The sequence below is a fragment of the Rhincodon typus genome, chromosome 13, assembly GCF_021869965.1.
Source record: "Rhincodon typus isolate 14 chromosome 13, sRhiTyp1.1, whole genome shotgun sequence".
Lineage (NCBI taxonomy): Eukaryota > Metazoa > Chordata > Chondrichthyes > Orectolobiformes > Rhincodontidae > Rhincodon > Rhincodon typus.
The window spans coordinates 24,159,087-24,178,824 of NC_063344.1; the positions used below are offsets into that span (position 1 = coordinate 24,159,087).

General features: G+C 39.1%; 1 protein-coding gene across 1 annotated transcript; it reads left to right on the top strand.

Annotated features, from left to right (window-relative positions):
• The first annotated feature begins 394 nt into the window (after positions 1-394).
• Positions 395-18,657, top strand: LOC125484718 (kininogen-1-like). The gene is made up of 7 exons (XM_048604566.1): positions 395-628; positions 7,375-7,485; positions 7,714-7,801; positions 12,794-12,951; positions 13,909-14,022; positions 18,456-18,539; positions 18,598-18,657. Exons 1-7 carry the CDS (start codon positions 401-403, stop codon positions 18,655-18,657), a joined length of 843 nt encoding a protein of 280 aa, XP_048460523.1. The 5' UTR covers positions 395-400.
• The last annotated feature ends 1,081 nt before the right edge of the window (positions 18,658-19,738 follow it).

The window sequence follows — 19,738 nt, forward strand, 5'->3', positions numbered from 1 at the left end:
AATTAGGGGTAGGCAATAAATGCTGGCCAACCAGCGAAGCCAAAATTCCGAATAGAAAAAAAATGCACACAATAAAAATTATTCCCATCAATTCTGATTATCAGCAGACATTGATAGTGGGTGGGGGAAATGAAAAGGTAACATAGTATCAATCCTGAAACATTTATTTTCTTATCTTCAGGACAAGGTCACTTTTCCTACTGTTAGGCTGATATCTGATTTGTGTACATATGATAGAACAAATGTAAGACCATGTTACACCAGCAATTTCAAGTAGTGACTGAAAAGTTGGCTTTGCCAGGGTTCCTATTTATGAGTCATAGATATAAAGCCGTTTAACATTCTCTTTAGTGCTCATACCCAGTTGGAGGCTGTGTAGCTTGTATATCGACGAACCAGTATGGAACTACTACACATTGCTTTCTTTACCATTCAGCTGTTATGTTTAAATGTTGTATCACCACCAGTAGCTTTAGCTAAATCACTTCCAGATATTTTATTCGAGCCCATCCCTTGTGATAATCCAGATGTTCTAGCTGGTGTAGATTTCTCTCTTCGCAAATTAAATGCCAACCTGAAAAGTGGCTATAAATTTGCTCTTCACTATGTCTTCAGGGCTAGAGCAAAGGTAAGCAAATTTTTTACTTCAATGTTGTGTAATATTTGTATACAGTTTGTAGTAATATTTCTCCTTGTATTATGACATCTAAATGTGTTTTCTGTCTCTTTTGGAGAATATTTTGAGCCTATATATGTATGTTGTCAGGTTTTTAGTTTCTTTGACAGATCATTTGGAAAAGATTCATCACTTACATCTTCCCATTACTTTGCTTCTGGTCAATACATTCACTAGATAGTAGCTGAAATCAGGAATTTGCTTGTGGAAATAATATAGACAAACATATTTTACAGAGCTATACACAGTGTATTAGAACTCCAATGTACCACACCAGTACAAAGCACCTCTATGCTTCACCAGAATGGTGTCCAATGTATTATATCTCCATATTGGATCACCATACTGCATCACTGACTCACTATTCAGTGATCCATAACTACTTAGAATGAATTCAAGTTCTGAAAGTTAGCACAAAGCAGTTTCAATTTGGTGGTTTATTATACTGTAAAGAAAGAAACAGTCAAAAAATCATTGTCCTCTGGTGTAAATATTGCAATCTGACTTGCAAGAATAATATACTTAGACTTGATTTGTCTGGTCTCATATGGGACAATAGGCAGCAAGATTCTGCCACCAGTCTCAATCCATTGCAATGTCTTTCATGTCAGTCCAGTCTCCTGTTCTCAAAGCTCCTCCTTAAAATGTACTTTTCTAGGTCTTCTCTAGCTAACCCCCTTCCTTTTCCATATGTTGGTGCCCTTTCTACTGCTGTGCAAGCACAATGTACATTTAGAAGGCAGAATACATGTCTTGATAGCCTTAGTCTCTCTGTCACGATTCCCTCTAATCAGTCCTCTGAAGCACTTCCAAAATGCCTAGGTGCCCATAAAAATAACTATGAATAGACCGGCTTGAGGTAATAGATTGACCTGTCATGGCCTAGGTTTTCAGTTCAAATCACATTAGTTCATCAGCTTAACTTGAGTGGATTTGGAGCTAATTTCATCCTATGTTGGTCTTACCATCCTATCATGGTCTCACATATGTTCTATCATATTTCCCTGTCATTTTAGTGATTCCCCTCCACGTGGAAGACATATCCCTGCAGAGGAAGGGAGATGAAAATGATCTAATCTAAGAAACTTTTTGATATTTGTGTCATGGCAGTCAGGACTGCCAGACAGGCTAGATAGCAGAAATTTATGGAGCCTGCCTAACTGCAATTAACTTGGAATTCCTTGTTATAAACTGGCCTTTTGCTGCCAGCTGCACTGATGTCAGACAGAGATGAAAAATGTTCTCTCTCAGAGGGTTGAGTGTTTTTGGAATTTCTTCTTCAACAAGGCAGTGGATGCAGAACTTTGTAATATTTTTAAAGCGGTTACCAGCGGGATGAAAGATTAATGGGGGTTATGCAGGAATAGAGTTGAAGTTAAAATCAGATCAGGCACGATCTTATTGAATGGCAGAACTAGCTTGAAGGGACAAGTTTTTGAATCAACTTCCTGTTCCTGGTCTTTATGTTCATATTTAACCTGAGCATTAGAAGCCAGCAAAACCTAATTGGTCACCTTTTAGATGCCCACTGAAATGACCTAGTAAGCCACATAGTTGCACCTAACTGCTGCAAAGTCTGTCAAAAGAATATCAAACAGACGGTCCAGATGGCATCAAGCAGAATACCCAAAATAGTAACGGCACACATGGCCTTGTCAATCCTGCAGTGTCCTCCTTACTAACATGTGCCAAAATTGGGAGAACTATCCCATGGAGAAGTTAAACAACAGGCTGACATAGTCATTTTAAGAATTGCGCTTTACAGACACATCTGACACACAACTATCACCATGTTGTGCCTAACCGGTAGAACAGACACATTAGAGATGGTGGCACAGTAGTATGCGGTTGGGAAGGAGTTGCCTTGGCAGTCATGGACATATATTCTGGACCTCAAAGCCTCTTGGGATCAGATCAAATATGGGCACGGAAGCATCCTAATGATTACCACCTACACAACTGCCATGCTCCTCAGCTGCTGAATCAGTTTTCCTCCACGTTGAGCAAAACTTGGAGAATGCATTGAGTGCGACAAGGACACAGAATGTGCACTAAGTGGGACAGGTTTTAGACAAGGAAGGGTTATTTGGAGCAAAGAAAATCTAAGCTCAGTTGTACAGAGGCTCTAGGAAAAGGCCACCAGATTCTCAAGACTGGGAGTTGAATCTGCTGCTAAATCAATCTCTATAGGGTTGACAGAAAAAATTTTTTCCCTAGTGCGAGTTCTTCGAAGGTGTATTAGCGGGATTGTATTTTACCATGTGTTTTGAAATCTTTAAATTTACATTATATGTAAATAACTTGTTTGATTCTATTTCATCTTCTTTGTTTTTGTAATGAACATTTGATTTATTTTAAAACCAAACCAGCAGCATTACACACTTGCATTTGTGACAGACAACTTTGGTACACCCAGAAAAAATAAAATATGATCTGTCCAGCTGGATTTCAGTTTGGGTCTGATTTATCCAGTGGTAACATCAGTTGGCATTATAACAGCACTTATATGTACTTGTACATGGACAGATATTCGTCATTCTGACTTTGAAATATGTCACCATTCCCTCAGTGTTGCAGGGTCAAAATCCTGGAACTCCCTCCCTAATGCTTTATGGGTCTCTCTATACCAAATGGACTGCAACAATTCAAGAAGGCAGCTCCCCACCACTTTCTCAAGGACAATTAGGGATTAGCAATAAATTCTGGCTCAACCAGTGATGCCCACATCCCGTGAATGGATTTAAAAAAACCTGATGTTTCCTCCAAATTGTACTCCACCTCTCAGTACATCGAGATGTTCATACTGTTGTTTCTTATTTCAAATGGTCCAAATTCCACTTTAGTGTCAAATGGTTTGCTTGTTTAATTTATTCCCATAGTGTAGTTTCCTATTTTCTTTGTTACTGTTGGCACAGTGGCTCAGTGGTTAGCACTGCTTCCTGACAACACCAGGAATCCAGGTTTGATTCCACCCTTAGGCAACTGTCTGTGTGGAATTTGTACATTCTCTCCGTGTCTGTGTGGGTTTCCTTTGAGTGCTCCGATTTCCTCCCACAGTCCAAAAATGTGCAGGTTAGGCAGATTGGCCATGCCCGTAGTGTCCAGAGATGTGTAGGTTAGGTGGGTTAGCCATGGGAAATGCAGGGTTACAGGGATGTGTTGGGTCTGGGTGGGATGTTCTTCAGAAGATTAGTGCGGACTCAATGGGCTGAATGGCCTGGTACCACACTGGAGGGATTCTATGAAGTAATGAATCCTGGCATGTGAAAGGCATACCAATAGAGGGGTATTTTGGAAATAGTGACCACAACACTGTTAGATTTAGAACAGTTATGGAAAAGGACAATGATAGGCCAGGAATAAAAGTTCAAAACTGGGTGAAGGCTAAGTTTACTAAGATAAGATAGGATTTGGCTGAAATGGAATGGGAGCAGCTATGGCCAGGTGAAACTGTGTCAGAGCAGTGGAAGGCACTTCAGGATGAAATAGTGAGGCTACAGGGCAAATATGTTCCTGTAAAGACAAAGGGTGGAACCAAGACCAGAGAACCCTGGATATCAAGGGACAAGAAAGGCTACGAATAAGAAGGCTCAATATGGCAGAGTCCCTGAAGGAGTATAAAAAGTGCAGAGGGGAACTTAGAAGGAAAACTTGGAAATCTAACGGAGTAATGAGAAAGCAGTGGTGGCTTGAATAAAAGGAAAGCAAAGGAAATTTTAAAAAATACAAACAGCAAGTAAATAGTTAGGGAAAGAGCTCATTAGGGACCATAGAGGTAATCTGTGTGAGGACCTAGAAGATGGTCCTCGGTGAACAGTTTACATCAGTTTTCACAATGGAAAAGGCCAACACAGGTTGGCCATGAGGGATCTTAACACAAGCCTTACTAAAATCCATGTAGACCATATCAAATGCATTACCTTCATCAACACTGCTGGTTACCTCCTCAAACGTTTGATCAAAGTTGCCACAAATGACCTTCCTGTAACAAATCCATCAGGATAGAGCACTATTAAATAAAAGAAGAAACTAACAAAGAGAGGTGATACATGTGAATTTAGCAGCATTACAAATGGATAAATCCATTGGCCTTGGTTGAGGTGTATTCCAGGTTAGTGAATGAGGCAAGGAAGGACATTTCAGGGGCCTTGATAGTAATTTTCAAGTCCTTTCAGGTGAGCTGCCAGAGGTTGGAGGACTGTGAATGTCATCCCATTATTAGGAAGGGATAAACCAGGAAATTACAGGCCTGGTCAGTAGTGGGAAAGTTTAGAAAGAATTCGGAGGACAAACTATATCTGCACCTGGAGAGGCATAGATTAACGAGGATAGCCAGCATGGATTTGTTACAGGAAGGTCATTTGTGGCAACTTTGATCAAACGTTTGAGGAGGTAACCAGCAGTGTTGATTAAGGTAATGCATTTGATATGGTCTACATGGATTTTAGTAAGGCTTGTGTTAAGATCCCTCATGGCTAACTGGACATGAAAGTAAGAGTCCATTGGGTCCATAGCAAAGTGGCATGCTGGATCCAAAATTTGAAGAGAGTCAGGAAGCACAAGGTGACCGTTGAAAGATGTTTCTGTGATTGGAAAGTCTGTTTTCATTAGGGTTCTGCAAGGCATGGTGTTCGGGCCCCTGCTGCTCATTAATAATTTGCACTCAAATGAAACAGATTGACACAAATGCTTTCAGGATGGTAAGTAGTCAGGGATTAACTTTAAACTACAGGAGGATATCCATGACTCGTCAAGTGGGCAGGGCAGTGGCAAATAGCATGCAGCCCAGAAAAACGTGAGGTAATGCACTTGGAGAGTGCTAACAAAGCAAAAGGATTTCACTGACTGACAGGACCCTAGGATTAGAGGGACCATGGTGTGCATATCCACAAATCCCTGGAGGTGGCCAAGACAGCATATGGAATATTTATCTTTATTAGCTGAGGCATGGAGCAGTGAAGGTTGTGAGGGAACCTAAATGAGGTGTGTTATGTTGTGAGGGTCACAGAGATGTTAGTTAGGAAGGCACTTTTCATTTAGTAGACGGGTCAATAACCAGGAAACAAAGATTTAAGCAAAGAAGTAGAGGGCCAAGAGGAGAGTTGAGGAGGAAAAAATGTTTTCAGCTAGAGTGTGGTGGGAGTCTTGCTGCTTGAAGGAGTGGTTGATTCAAAAACTTGCCTAACATTTAGGCAGTATTTAGATATTCAGTTGCATTGCCATAGCTTCAGGACTGTGGACCAAGAGTTGGAAAATGGTATTAGTGTAACTAATCTTTGTGGACTAATGTGGGCATGATGTGCTGAATGGCCTCCATCTATACTGTAAATAGCTACAAGGCTATAAAAATCTTTCCTACTTAACATTTAAATGACTGAAAATCCCCTCCATAATTATACCATGTTCCTTAAGTGAGTATTTAATTCTCCAGGTACTAGTCTGAAGCTGCTTTCATCTCCCAGTGGCCTGCTTTCTTTTTTTTTATTACAGCCCTGCAATTTCGAACTCGCGAACTATCTTTCACAGTGAGAGTTATGCTGGAGATAGCTTCCTCTAGCCAAAGCTAGATGAATCTTCAAGCCTCATTGCAAATCTTCTCACCCTGGTTTCTTCAATCCAAATGCAAGTTCCAATGTAATTTCTGCTGACTGTGTCTAACTCTTTGTTCTCTTTCATAGATCCTCACAAACTGACATGTCTGACAGATTCAGGGATAACATAAAAAATCCTCTAAATCAATCCTGCAACAGCCAATTATAGCCTGTTCTCCTCTCACAAGCCTATCTCAATGGCAATGTGCATGGTGTAATGACATTTGTGTAAACCATGATAATAAAACTGATCATATGATTCAGACATTGGTAAACTAGCGGTGACCAGTCTAGAACAAGCACAAGGGAGAGGGCTTAGACTCTGTGATAGATCTTTATTTGATAACCTGTTTTATACACATGTAAATAAAGGGTTGTTGCAATACCTAAGGAGTTGAAGAGCTTTTCTTATAGGTAGAAGTAAGGAGCAAACATCTTCAGGGACACTGTACGTGCAGGCAACCACAGCCCAGAGATACTCCAGACTGGTATCTCAAAATGCAAGTAACAATATTGGCTTAAAGCACAGGATAAAGCAACATGAATCTATATGTCTTGTCTAATGTTAGAAAAATGAAATAGTTGTCTTTCCAGCTCCCAACTTCTTTTAATCTCCAGTTAAACAGGCACTTTAAATATAACCGTTTATAAAGCCTTACACTCCTGTAAGACAAGGAGGCCAATAGTTTACCCACTGTTAGCACAACTACTCTGCTCGTTGTTTAGAAGTGTGAATACTTTATACCTTTTATCCTGTAAAGAAATCTGGGCCTCACTGTCTCGATATGAAACAAGACATCCTGGCTTACTGTCTTCTCTACTCCATTCTACATTACACAGATTGTCCCAATAATTAACATATTTATAATCTTTGTACATCACATTTGAATACTTTAAACAGGACACTGTACAGTTTGCTGTATAATTTCTATTACTTTGACAGTTCTATTGCCGAGTACATTAAATTACAAATTAGAGTAAGTTTGTATCAATATTTTCAAGTCTCGATGAACTCAAAATGTTAAAAACAGGTTCTATATGAATTTAATTTCATTGTTTAAACTGAAGCATCAAGAATTCTTACTGACAGAAATTTGTTATTCACAGGAATTACAAGGAAAACTATATGGTATTGAATATTTTATCCAAGAAACAGAGTGCCCAGTTGGAAATGAAACAATCTGGAAAGAATGCAATGTCAAACCACATGCAGCAACTGTAAGTTTTCTGATTATCAAATCTGAAAACACCAACAACAAACACTTGCAACAATCCCAAAATTGTACGATTAATATATATCTCATTCCAAAAAATCTTGAGATATAAGTTACACATCAGCATGATGGCACGGATATAGGGTTTAATCAAAATAAAGACTTTGATGTCTGATTGATTCCTTTATATGTAAGTTGTAACCTTTTTCTTCATTCTGATATTTGTTTTTAGACTATGGGTCACTGTTGGTTGAAAATGTTCATCGATAAAGTCAAAAGAATTGCTGAAGCGACTGAATACAATTGCACATTAAATTCAGGTCTGATAACCTACTAAATGCAATTATAGCGTACTGTTTAAGTATAAGTTATGTCTCATTTTCAGGTGCACAATTGATGGTTCGCGTGCTAGAATGATCTAAATGATCTTTAGGGCTACATCAGAATACTTTGGGTGAAGATGCACTTTCTGTCCTAATCCTCAGATGATCATCCATTCTGAGCAATCATTTTCAGGCTGACTGTCTTGCAAGCAGTAGTCTAGCTAAGTGACAGAGTATTCCCCCAGGACTCACGGTGACAGATAAGTGCAGAACAGATGATTGGTCAGAATGCAAAGAACAGAGAATAACTAGAACATAATCAGGATTAATAAATTAGAGCATAAGAGGAAGCTAGAAATATTTAAAAAAAACAGACAACAAGGGTTCCTATACGAATCTAAAGAGGAAAAAGATGTTAAATGAGTGGTGGTGCTCTAGTATAAGGATAGAGAGTTAATAGTACATAATAAAAAAAAAGGTGGATGTAATACATAAATGTTATGCTTCCGTCACTGTAGAGGGTACACAAAACATCTCAGCAACACCAACAAATCTGTAGGTTAAAGAAAGACAGTGTGAGGACTGTGTTATTTTAGTTTCTTTTTAAAAGCACCATGGACTGTAATGAGAAAGAGCTGCTTTAAAATCAGTGTTTAAAAGAATGGCTGTATATTTTGAAATCCAGTAACCTTACTGCCACTGCAGACATCATGTAAACAATTGTATGAGCAAGCAGTAAATTAGATTGGATTGCAGTTGATTTGAAGCCAAGGGGGTGTACTGATACAGCTTTGGTTGGCAACAAGAGGTTGATTGGTTTATGGACTAGTGACCAGTTATCAATGACAGAGTCTGCCAATACTGTGAGATTAGTTCTCAAACAACTGAGCAGCTTGGAGCTGGGAACAATTACTGAGAGAGAGAACGTAGCTCAGCAGCATTTTCTCATTGTCTGCAGTCAAAACTTACTTGAAATCTGAAGAAACCATTTTCTCTTCCTGTAAAGGCTGTGTAAACTGTGAATTTTAACTGAAAAGTCAAAGACTTTTTATAAGTGAATCAGCTACTTTGTGTCTCTTACTAACCAGTGGAAGCAAACAGAGAAAGACAATGAAGATTGCCAGCAGAAGAATCATAAAGCTCATCTCAGTCATAGAACCAAGGAACAAAGACTACTGATCTGTCTTCCCAGTATTTTCCCCTCCAGCCTAATAACCCAATTTCCCTGTTCATTTGTCTGTCTGTATGTAAAGTAAAGTTTACAAGGGGATTAGACTTCTAATTTGTGGTGTAATGTCCTGATGGTTTCTAAGTGTTTACCTGTAACTAGAGTCCAATTACTTTAAATAAGTAATTAGTGTGCAGTACAGAAACCTGATCCATGCTTTCTATCGACTTCAGTTTGAATGGTAGCCAAATTCGGAATGATTGCATACCTTATAAAAATTTTTAACTTTTGTAATGTCTTTGGGAATAGCAGGGCTTGATTTCCAGCATGTTACGCCAGTGAAGCGTAACAAGAAGAACTTGATGAAATCATACTCATTCACAAACTGATGGGGCTGCAGGTTAATAAGTCGCTGGGTCCAGATGGACTTTATCCTTGGGTCTTAAAAGACGTGGCTAATGAGATAGCAGATATATTGGTGTTAATTTTCCAAAATTCATTAAGTTCTAGAAAGGTTTCTTTGGACTGGAAAATAGTAAATATAACCTTTTATTCAAGAAAGGATAGAGGCAGACATGGGAAGCTATGGGCCAGTCGTTATGACTCATTGGAATAGCATGCTGGAAGTTGAGCTACATCTCAAACAATGGTGGCTAAGTGGTTAGCACTGCAGCCTCACAGCACCAGGGACCCAGTTCGATTCCAGCCTCGGGCGATTGTCTGTGTGGAGTTTGCACATTCTCCCCGTGTCTGTGTGGGTTTCCTCCGGGTGCTCCGGTTTCCTCCCACAGTCCAAAGGTGTTCAGGCTAGGTGGATTGGCCATGCTAAATTGCCCATAGTGCCCAGGGATGTTTAGGTTAGGTGGATTAGGGATGGGAAATTAGGGGAATGGGTCTGGGTGGGATGCTCTTTGGAGGGGTGGTGTGGACTTGTTGGGCCGAATGGCCTGTTTCCACACTGTAGGGATTCTATGATCAATAACTGCTTGTTCAAACAAACATTTACATGATGCCATGCATGGGTATCTTTGAAGGAGTAACATGAGCTCTGGATTTTATTGTGATTTCCAGAAGGCATTCGACACAGTTCCACATAAAACATTATTGCATAAAGTAAGAGCTCATGACACTGAGGCTAACACGCTATCATAGATAGAAAGTTGGCTGCCTGGCTGGCAGAAAACAAGGTATGTATATAAATGAGTCTGATTCATAATTGGCAGCTTATGAAAATTGAGGACCTGTGCTGTGCACTCAAAATTTTACAATTTAATTCAATGACTGAGATGAAAGGATTGAAGGCACGGTGGTTAAGCATGTTAATGACACAAAGATAAAAGTTTGTGGGTTGCTAGCCTTTTTTTTAATGAGAGGAATTGAAAATAAAAGAAAGAACATTATTCTTCAGTTATACAGGGTATTAGTGAGAACACATATCGAATACTGTGTAAAGTTTTGGTTTCCTTATTTAAGAATGTAAATACATTGGGCATTGTTCAGAAGAATTTTACTAGGTTGATATCTGGAATGAGCAGATTGTTTTATAAGAAAAAATTGGATTATCTGGCTTGTTTTCATTCAGTAGTGGAATTCCGCAGGGACCTGTGTTGTGACCACAACTATTTACATTTTACAATAACAATCTGGATGAAGAAACTGAGGGCATTTCTGCTAAGTTTGCAGATCATACAAAGATAAGTGGATGGATGGCAAGTGTTGAGGAAGTGGGGAGGCTGAAGAGGACTTGGACAGGCTAGCAGAGTGGGCAAAGAAGTGGCAGATGGAATATAATGTGGGAAAGTGTGAGGTTGTACACGTTGGTAGGAAGAAAAGAGGTGTAGACTATTTTCTAAATGGGGAAGGGCTTTGGAAATCAGAAACACAAAGGGACTTAGGAGTCCTTGTTCAGGATTCTGAAAAAAATTAACAAGCAGGTTCAGTTGGCAGTTAGAGAGGTAAGTGCAATGTCAGATTCATTTCAAGAAGGCTACAACCACAACAGCAGAGACTGTACAAGGCATTTGGAATATTGTTGACTGTTTTGGGTCCTGTATCTAAAGAAGAATTTGATAGTGATGGAGGGAGTCCAGGGGATGTTTACAAGACTTATCCTGGAGATGAAAGGCTTGTCATATGAGAAGCAGTTGAGGACTCTGGGTCACTCCTCCGTGGAATTTAGAAGGATGAGGGGGAATCTGATTGAAGTTTACAGAATACTGAGAGGCCTGGATAGCACGGACATGGAGAAGATGTTTCCATTAGTAGGGGCCTGAGGAACAGCCTCAGAGTGAAGGGACAGCCCTTTAGAAATGAGATGGGAAGGAATTTCAGAAGGTTGGTAAACTGTGAAACTCATGGCCAGAGCATAATGTGGAGGCCAAGTCATTGACTGTATTTAAGACAGAGATAGATAGGTTCTTGATTATTAAGAGGATCAAGAGCTATGGGGAGAAGGTAGGAGAATGAGGTTGAGAAACATATGAGCCATTATCTAATGGCAGAGCAGACTTGATGGGCCAAATGGCCTAAATCCTGTTCCTCTACATTATGGCCTTGTGGAGATCAGAAGAGTAAGGGTGATTCGTTTAAGTTTGTAAGATCCTGAAGGGTCTTGACATGGTGGATGCATGAAGGATGTTTCCTTGAGTCCAAAGCTAGGGGTCACAGTTTTATAATTAAGGCTCATCCTTTTAGGACAGTGATGAGGGATTTTTTTTCTTTGTCAGAGGTCTGTGTGTCTGTGGAAATCATTACTTTAGAAGGTTGTTGAGGCAGGTTCATTGAATAATTCTTTTCTGTTAAGGGAATCAAAGGTATCAGGATAGCTGGGAATTTGTAATTTAGAACTTAAGCAGGTCTGCCATGATTTTATTGAATGGTAATGGTGCAGCAGGCTTGAGGGACTGAGTGGCCTATTTCAGCTCCTCTTTTGTGTGCTTGTAAGGAAACCTAGAACAAAACAACAAAGAGAAGCAGGAATAGGCCATTTAACTCCTTAAGCTTGCTCTGCCATTCAATAAGTTCATGGTTGATATAATCTAGGCTTTAACTTCACTTTCTTCCCTGTTCCCTCAAATTGTTGGTTCTATCTCAGTCTTGATTATGTTTAATGGCATAGCCTCCCAAATCTCTGGGATAGAGAATTCAAAAGTCACAATACTGTGAGAAAATAAATTTCTGCTTAAATAGATGCCTTATTCTGAAACTATCTCTGTCTCTTAGTTCTTTAAATTAAAAACATTTTAGGGTGTAACCCACACTTCAGATTCATCGATCTTTTGTGTTGGCCCAACGGATTCTGCTGAGATTGTGCTTCATAACTCATGGAAACTGGTGAAAACTCTATCCCTTTTGCTGAAATTGTGGAGAGTGAACCAAGCTCAGACGCTTCTAACACAGCAAGGAGAATTCCAGAAATTAAGCCAAACTAACTGCCCTAATTATAGAACAGAAATAATACACCACAGGACTACTTGTTATCTATGGATGTTATACTAAATACAAAGGGAATGGTTTAGAACATATTTTGGTCTTCCAATTTTGTTTAGAACGTGGAACAGCTTACCACAGACAATTATGAAGCAAATCCATAACAGGATTTAAAAATAAAATTGATAATGTCTTATAAAGTAACATTTTGCAAGTTGTGTGGAAAGGAGAGAGAAATAAGAATAAGTGAAAAGCGCTTTCAGGAAACCAGTATGGGGGTGATGGACTACATAACATTCTATGATTTTATGGTACAGACTAATTGTTGTTTTCATTATAAATAATTTCATCTGTTAGGCTGTACACTAATTGTCTGTGTCATTGCTACACAGGGACTAGGTCAAGATTTTCATGTCCTGGATGTCCAATAACTCAGCTGGACCACTCTGACTTACATGAAATAATTGCTCTTGCTATTGCAAAGTTTAACACCGAGAGCAACTATACTAATTACTTTCAGCATGACATTGTTTTCAAGTTCACTTATCAGGTTAGATCTTTCTTTGCAAGCATGTCAACAATTAATGTATTTTCTTTTTGTATTTCTGAGAGATCTTATTCTGATCGTCTTCTAGAACACCTTATTTCCCAGCTAAGCAGGGGAGACCAACTCAATCCAGAGTCAAGACTAACCATTAACATGACTTATTGATCACTCTACATTTCTTTAAAACAAAAGGAACCATTTAATAGTTTCATCGGTGCCCATTAAATCAGCTTCATAATAAATTGGACCTTTTGGTATGAAAATCTTTGAGAAACTACTTACTGTTGCCGAGATGCTTAAGAATTCTAACGTATTTTGATGTTCTTCCCCAGCCCAGCATAATTGGTGGAATCTGCAAAGTTGTAGGTGGCACTGAGTATAGATAGCATAACTCATCCTACATGGGTTAAAAAGGCTTGTAATAGGATTAATGTAGAATAGACTTTCCAGCCAAAGATCAAAGACATTAAGCTGTGAAATTCTGCTGCCTTCAGCATTTAACAGATATTGCACTTAATCTGTGAGTAGAGCTCCAGGCTATCAACTGGTCCACATCAGGTCTGTGTACCATGGCCACACCAGCTCACTATCTGCAAAACTATTGTCATATTGTCTGGCTCTTATACCCTGCTTTGTATCTCCAAAGTAAATTGTAAATAAAAATCATCAGGTGCTGGGATCTACTACTACTTTTTATTTGCTTGTTGTCTTGAGAAAATTCAACTTCACATTATTTGGATGTTTCAAAGGCCCAGATAGTCACCTTCTCAATCTGTTGATTTATGTTAAATTTGCAAACTGACTTTAATATCTTTTTCTTCCACATTTTCTGCAGTATTTTTAAAGAGTCTGTAAAACCTAAACATGGAGCCAATGTGAAGACCATTGCAATGATAATTATGTACAATAATGATACATTTCACTGAAACTTTGCAATAATAAAACTATCTTTCTAATCAGGTGGTGGCTGGAATGAAATATGAAATGAAGTTTACAATTCAGGAAACTGAATGCAGCAAAGAGAATTCTGACAATATTGCTGCTAACTGTAATGCAAAGGCTGATGGTGTAAAAGTGAGTAACTTGTAAATATCAACCTTGCTTCTCTTCTGCTTATGAAAACCTTATGGACCACTCACATGCAAGATAGTTTCAAACATCAGAATTATCTTAGTTTTTTTTCCCCAAGTGGCAGCACGTAACACTCCACAGTTCGTGGTACCCTTATGTAAGGGGAAAAGGCCAAAGAGCAGCTCAAAATGACAGCCACCCTGACCTGCCTGACCCCTCAGCTCCAACTGCTGTAACCACACTCCAGGTTCAAACTTTAAGCAGGCATTTTCCCTGGTTATTTTGAATACACACTGGGCAGCTCTTGCTTAATCTTTGAGTAATGTTTACAACCCTGTGGGGCATTGATGCTGATGTGCTGATCCTGCCTTTGGCAGATCCTTTAAAAATGAGTGCAATATCAGTGCGTGAGCTGGAGTCTGTGAATTTGGGAATGAATGAAGCTGTTTCGTTATTGTTATTGTCTTCCTGTATTTCCAGCACTTTGTTTTCCCCCAGTGTCAGGTCAGGCGGCAGCACTTGAATGGTGGTAAGCAAGAAGCACATACTTACACCATCTAATGCTTGTAACCCAGGCAAATTTGTTGCACAAAGGTGAAATAGGATATGAGAACCATAAAATCAAAGAATATCTACAGCCCCGCAAAAAGCCATTTGTCTTGTTCAATCCAGAATAGCTGTCCAAAAGGTCAATTTAGTTAGCCCCAGTCCTTTGCACATTATATGTAACCTTACAAAATGATTTCCCTCAAGTACTTATCAATTCCCTTTTGAAAGTCACAATTGAATCTGCCACCATTACACTTTTAAGTAATGAATTTCAGATCATAACTACTCGCTATGTCATAAAAATGTTTTCTCATGTTACCTTTTCTTCTCTTGTCAATCACCTTAAATCTGTGCTTGGGGGTTCTCCTCCCCTCTGTCAAAAGGAACAGTTTTTTGTCCATTTACTCCCATTTTGAACACTTCTTCCACTCTTCCCTTAAGCATCCTTTTTCTGTGGAGAACATTCTCCACCTGGTCAATTTGTCTAACTAATGTCCCTTATCCTTCTGACATTCATATCAATATTTTCCGCAGCCTGTTTAAGGTCCCGATTTGCCTTCTAAAGTACAATGCACAGAAATGGATTCAATCCTGTACATGAGTCTGAATGTTTTTTAAAAAAAAGGTTTATTGTAATTTTGTTCCTTTCGTATTCTGCCTCAAAGCCCAGGATCTCAATGCCTTTTTAAACTTACTTCCTAAATGTTCTACCACCTTCAACAAATTGTGCATATATCCCTACATTTCTGCCACTGCATCTTTATTAACGTATTCTTCAATGTAATTTGCCAATTCAGTTTAACCAGTTATCTTTCATATCTTCAAAATTGCCCCTTTTTAAAAAAATATCTTGGTCTCACTCCTCTCTCCCTCAAGCTGAAACTTCAAATCATTATGGCAGCTGCTATCTAAGGGCACCTTCACTATGAGATCATTAATTAATCCTCTCAATTCACACAATACCTGATCTACTGTAAACTGCTCTCTGATCAGCTCTAGAATTTGCTGTTCTAAGAAACTATCCTGAAAACATTCTATGAACTCCTCATCTAGCTATCTTTGCCCATCTGACTTTTCCAGTCAATATGTAGATTAAAATCTCCAATCATCATTACTGTTCTTTTCTGACAAGCTCTCACTTCTTCCTTTATGCCCCTCCCTACTGTCTGTTTACTGTTAGGGGCTCATTTCTCTTTAGCTGAGACTATTCTTTGATTTAACACTTCTAAAATTTGACCCCTTGCCTCCACAATTCAGTTTAAAATCCTCTATTTTCCTGGTTCATAGCTCGGGTGCAGACTGTTCCATTGCTATGGATCACTCTTTCCATGGAAATGTGCCAATCTCCACAAACCCATTTCTCCCACACCAGTGCTTTTTCTCTCTAAAATTTCTCTTTTTCCCCAAAGCCCATCTGTAAATGGCTCAGGTAATAATCAAGAGTTTATTACCTTTGAGGCTCTGCTTCTCAATTTAATGTCTAGCTCCTCGTACTGACTTTATGGAACTTCCTTCTTTTTCCTGCCTATGTTTTTGGCACCTATGTGGACCATTATGACTAGATCCTCTCCCTCGCACACAAATTTCCTGTTCAGTTCTGAGCAGATGTCCCAACTCTAGCACTAATGACACGAAGGTCATCAGTGTACAGAAATTACTTATATCACCCACGACCAGAAAATATCCCTTCTGAGCAAGAGAGCACGCTTTGCCCTAAAAATCTTGAAATTTGAGGAAAGATTCCAACTAAGAAGACATTTACCAATGATGAACTTGACATAGGTCAGAGAACAAGAAGCTGGTCTCAAAAGAATGTCAGCTGAACCAAGAAAGAACCACACACCAATTGTGACCAGCTATATTGATATCAAACAACTTTCATAGTTCCAAGATGTAATTTACAGCAGATTTTATTGAGCTAAAAGAACTGCTTTCTTGTTCTTAATATAAGAAAAACCTTCAAGATGTGATGTCCAGAAAACTCTGGTAGAACAACTATCTGAACCATTGGTGAACTCTTCATATAAGTGGTTCAAGAAACACAACCGTTTTCAGAGAAGAGAATGGCCATTCAGCTTTCCCACAATTCCTGCTGAGCTGAATCCACTAATGGGCTTGGGATTCCATTGCACAACTGTGTTAATAGATCTGAATGCTTTAAAGCATGATATGCATGGTCATTTGCTGCACTGCTTCAGAGGTAGACCAGATGGCTGAGCTGTCAATCAACAAAACCTTCAATGTACTGTACTAGGTAAAGCTAACTTAGTAAAATCTGAGTTGCCATATTTTTCAATGCAGTAGATCACTTTTTCCAGTGGGTAACCTACTTTCGTGCATCTAAAGACTCTTCCTTCCACAATTTAACAGTCACTTAATTTTTCTAAAATGCCCTGTCAAAATCCTTGTAGTAAGAACTCATTTTATTTTATCGTACAACATTATATACAATAAATACATTTTGAATTTGCCTTTCCCAAGAATACCTGAATCCATTCATTTAAATTTAAACCTTGGAGTAGGTTTCATATAATTCAGTTTGAAAAGGGAGGATATTGGGTCATCTACTATTATCCTAGGATTAATGCTAACTGACTCCTAGAGACAGAAGGCCCAGTAATTAGACTTTGGAGAGGAACAATAATTGGGTGACCAATGGCCTTTTTGGATTGAAAGGGAGTGGTGTGGGGTGAAGGAAAATAAAAATCTTGATTGGTCAAGGACATGTCCCTAATCCTCATTTCCCTATTTATGCTGTGATTTTCCTCCACTGTATGGATAATTTCATGTGGTGCTATACAGGAAAATATAGGAAATAACTGAAGCTGGAAAATAACACTGTCACTGGTGTAATAAGTGTTAACAGCCTTACTTTCTGGATGTAGAAGCTAAGGTTGACATGCTACTGTCCTGAACCATCTCACATTGGTATGAAATGACTAAAAAAAATGTAATTTCTTCTGTGAAAGTAATGTATAGCAGAATTTCATATGAATGTAATAAGTATTTGTCTTGTAATAGCATTTTATCCAACAGGTTACTGAGTGGATTAATTTTAAGGAGATTAATATTGCCTTCTAGTGTGTGGGGAACAGCCATTTTAATAATTATTAAAGTTTATAAATCAACAAGTTTGCTAAGATAGCATAAAACCATAAGATACAGGAGCAGAATTAGACCATTTTGCCCCACCAAGTCTGCTCCACCATTCTCAATGATATGTTTCTCAATCCCATTCTCCTGCCTTTTCCCAATAATACTGGAACTCCTTACCAATCAAGAAAATATTCATCTCTGTCTTAATTGCACTCAATAACTTGGCCTCCACACTCGTCTGTGGCAATGTGTTCCAAAAACTAACTACCCTGTGGCTGAAAATATTCTTCCTCATCTCAGTTCTAAAGGGTCGTCCCTTCACTCCGAGGTGGTGCCTTGGGTCCTAGTCTCTCCTATTAGTGGAAGTATCTTCTTCACATCCACTCTATCCAGGCCTCTCAGTATCCAGTAAATTTTAATCAGAACCCCCCACATCCTTCTGAACTCCATTGAATGCAGGCCCAGGATCGTCAACCCTGCCTCATAACAAGCCTTTCATCCCTGGGATGCTTCTCGTATGCTTCCTCTGGACCCTCTCCAATGCCAACATATCTTTCCTCAGATACGCGACCCAAAACTGCTCACAATATTTCAAATCCAGTCCTGAACAGCCTCAGCAGGACATGTCCATTCCTGTATTCTAACCCTCTTCAAATGAATGCTAACTTTGCATTTGCCTTCTTAACTGCCAATTCAACCTACATAACACATGTACTATCTGGGAAATCTAAAATCTTTACCTTTTGTGAGGTTAATTTGTTTTAAAATGAATCATTTGTTTTGTGTTATAGCTGTTCTGTCACTCAAAAGTGTTTACGCAGGTTTGGTTGAATTACACGGAGGTGGATATAACCTGTACCCATGAGCCATTTCCGGTAATTTTAAAAGTTATTCTTTCTCTAATGTGTTAAACTCCATATATTATATTTTTAGCCAGCATTTGAAGAACGATCTATTTATAATTATTTTAACAAGCTGATTATTGCTCGTTAGTTGAACTTGCCAGCTAGTCAGAAACAAATTGCTTTCAATTCTAGTAAGTCTGAAATGCAAGGAAACTTATTGGAGTGAATCTCGTGCTTTTTTGGGCTAAGTGCAAGTTGCATGGAGGTTTTTGGAAGGTTTCTTGCCATCCCATTGAGATTTCTTACTCAATCTTAACTCATTAACTAAAAGCTAAGTACCATGAATGCTGGAAATCTGAAATTAAAACAGAAAGTGCTCCAGAAACTCAAAAGGTCTGGCAGCATCTGTGGAGAGAGAAACAAAGTTGATGCTTCAAGTCTGGGATGACCTCTTCTTTGGAACTTGAGAAAAATTTCTGAAGATTGTACTTGAAGTGTCAACTCTGTTTCTTGAACTTCATTAATTGTCTTCCTTGCCTTAGTGGCCCTTATGTTAATTCTCGTCAATCTTTTTGCCCACTCTTCCCAGAGTAACTTGCCTCTAAGCGGTTATCCCTAAATGACAAGTAACCCTGGAGCCCTCTGCAGCCATCTCTAAAAAGCCACTTTGCACCTAGTCAAGCATTGGCAATCTGTCATTGCCCTTCACAGCATTCACAAAGCCATGCTGCTTGTGGCACACAGTCTCTTACACATATAACCACATTCTCTCACCCTAGTCACTGTTTACCCACCAGATCACACAGTTTACCTTCGCTACATCCCATCTAAACACTCTATCAAGGTTACTGCTGCCCTGTTCACATACCGACTGGAGACCTGCATCTTGTCATGGTCCAGTAGGGGAACATCAGATACAGCTGGTCAATTGGACAGGTCCAAAAATGATCTTTTCATCTGTAGCCACCAACAGCAAACAAAAAACGCAGACTTTGTAAGTCACCCCCCCAACCCTCCTCAACAATGCAGAGCAAATGCTGGCATTGATGGCTAAGTGACACTCCATGATGGTCCACTGCACCAAGCTCTGATCTGATGGAACCAGATGTTATTCAAGTCTTAGGAGATAGTAGGAACTGCAGATGCTGGAGAATCTGAGATAACAAGGTGTAGAGCTGGATGAACACAGCAGGCCAAGCAGCATCAGAGGAGCAGGAAGGCTGATGTTT

Excerpts from the sequence above, each read along its gene's own strand:
- LOC125484718 (XM_048604566.1), top strand. The coding sequence starts at position 401 with ATGGAACTACTACACATTGCTTTCTTTACCATTCAGCTGTTATGTTTA. Across the intron at positions 12,952-13,908 it reads TTTTCAAGTTCACTTATCAG|GTGGTGGCTGGAATGAAATA; the intron begins GTTAGATCTTTC and ends CTTTCTAATCAG. Across the intron at positions 14,023-18,455 it reads CAAAGGCTGATGGTGTAAAA|CTGTTCTGTCACTCAAAAGT; the intron begins GTGAGTAACTTG and ends TTTGTGTTATAG.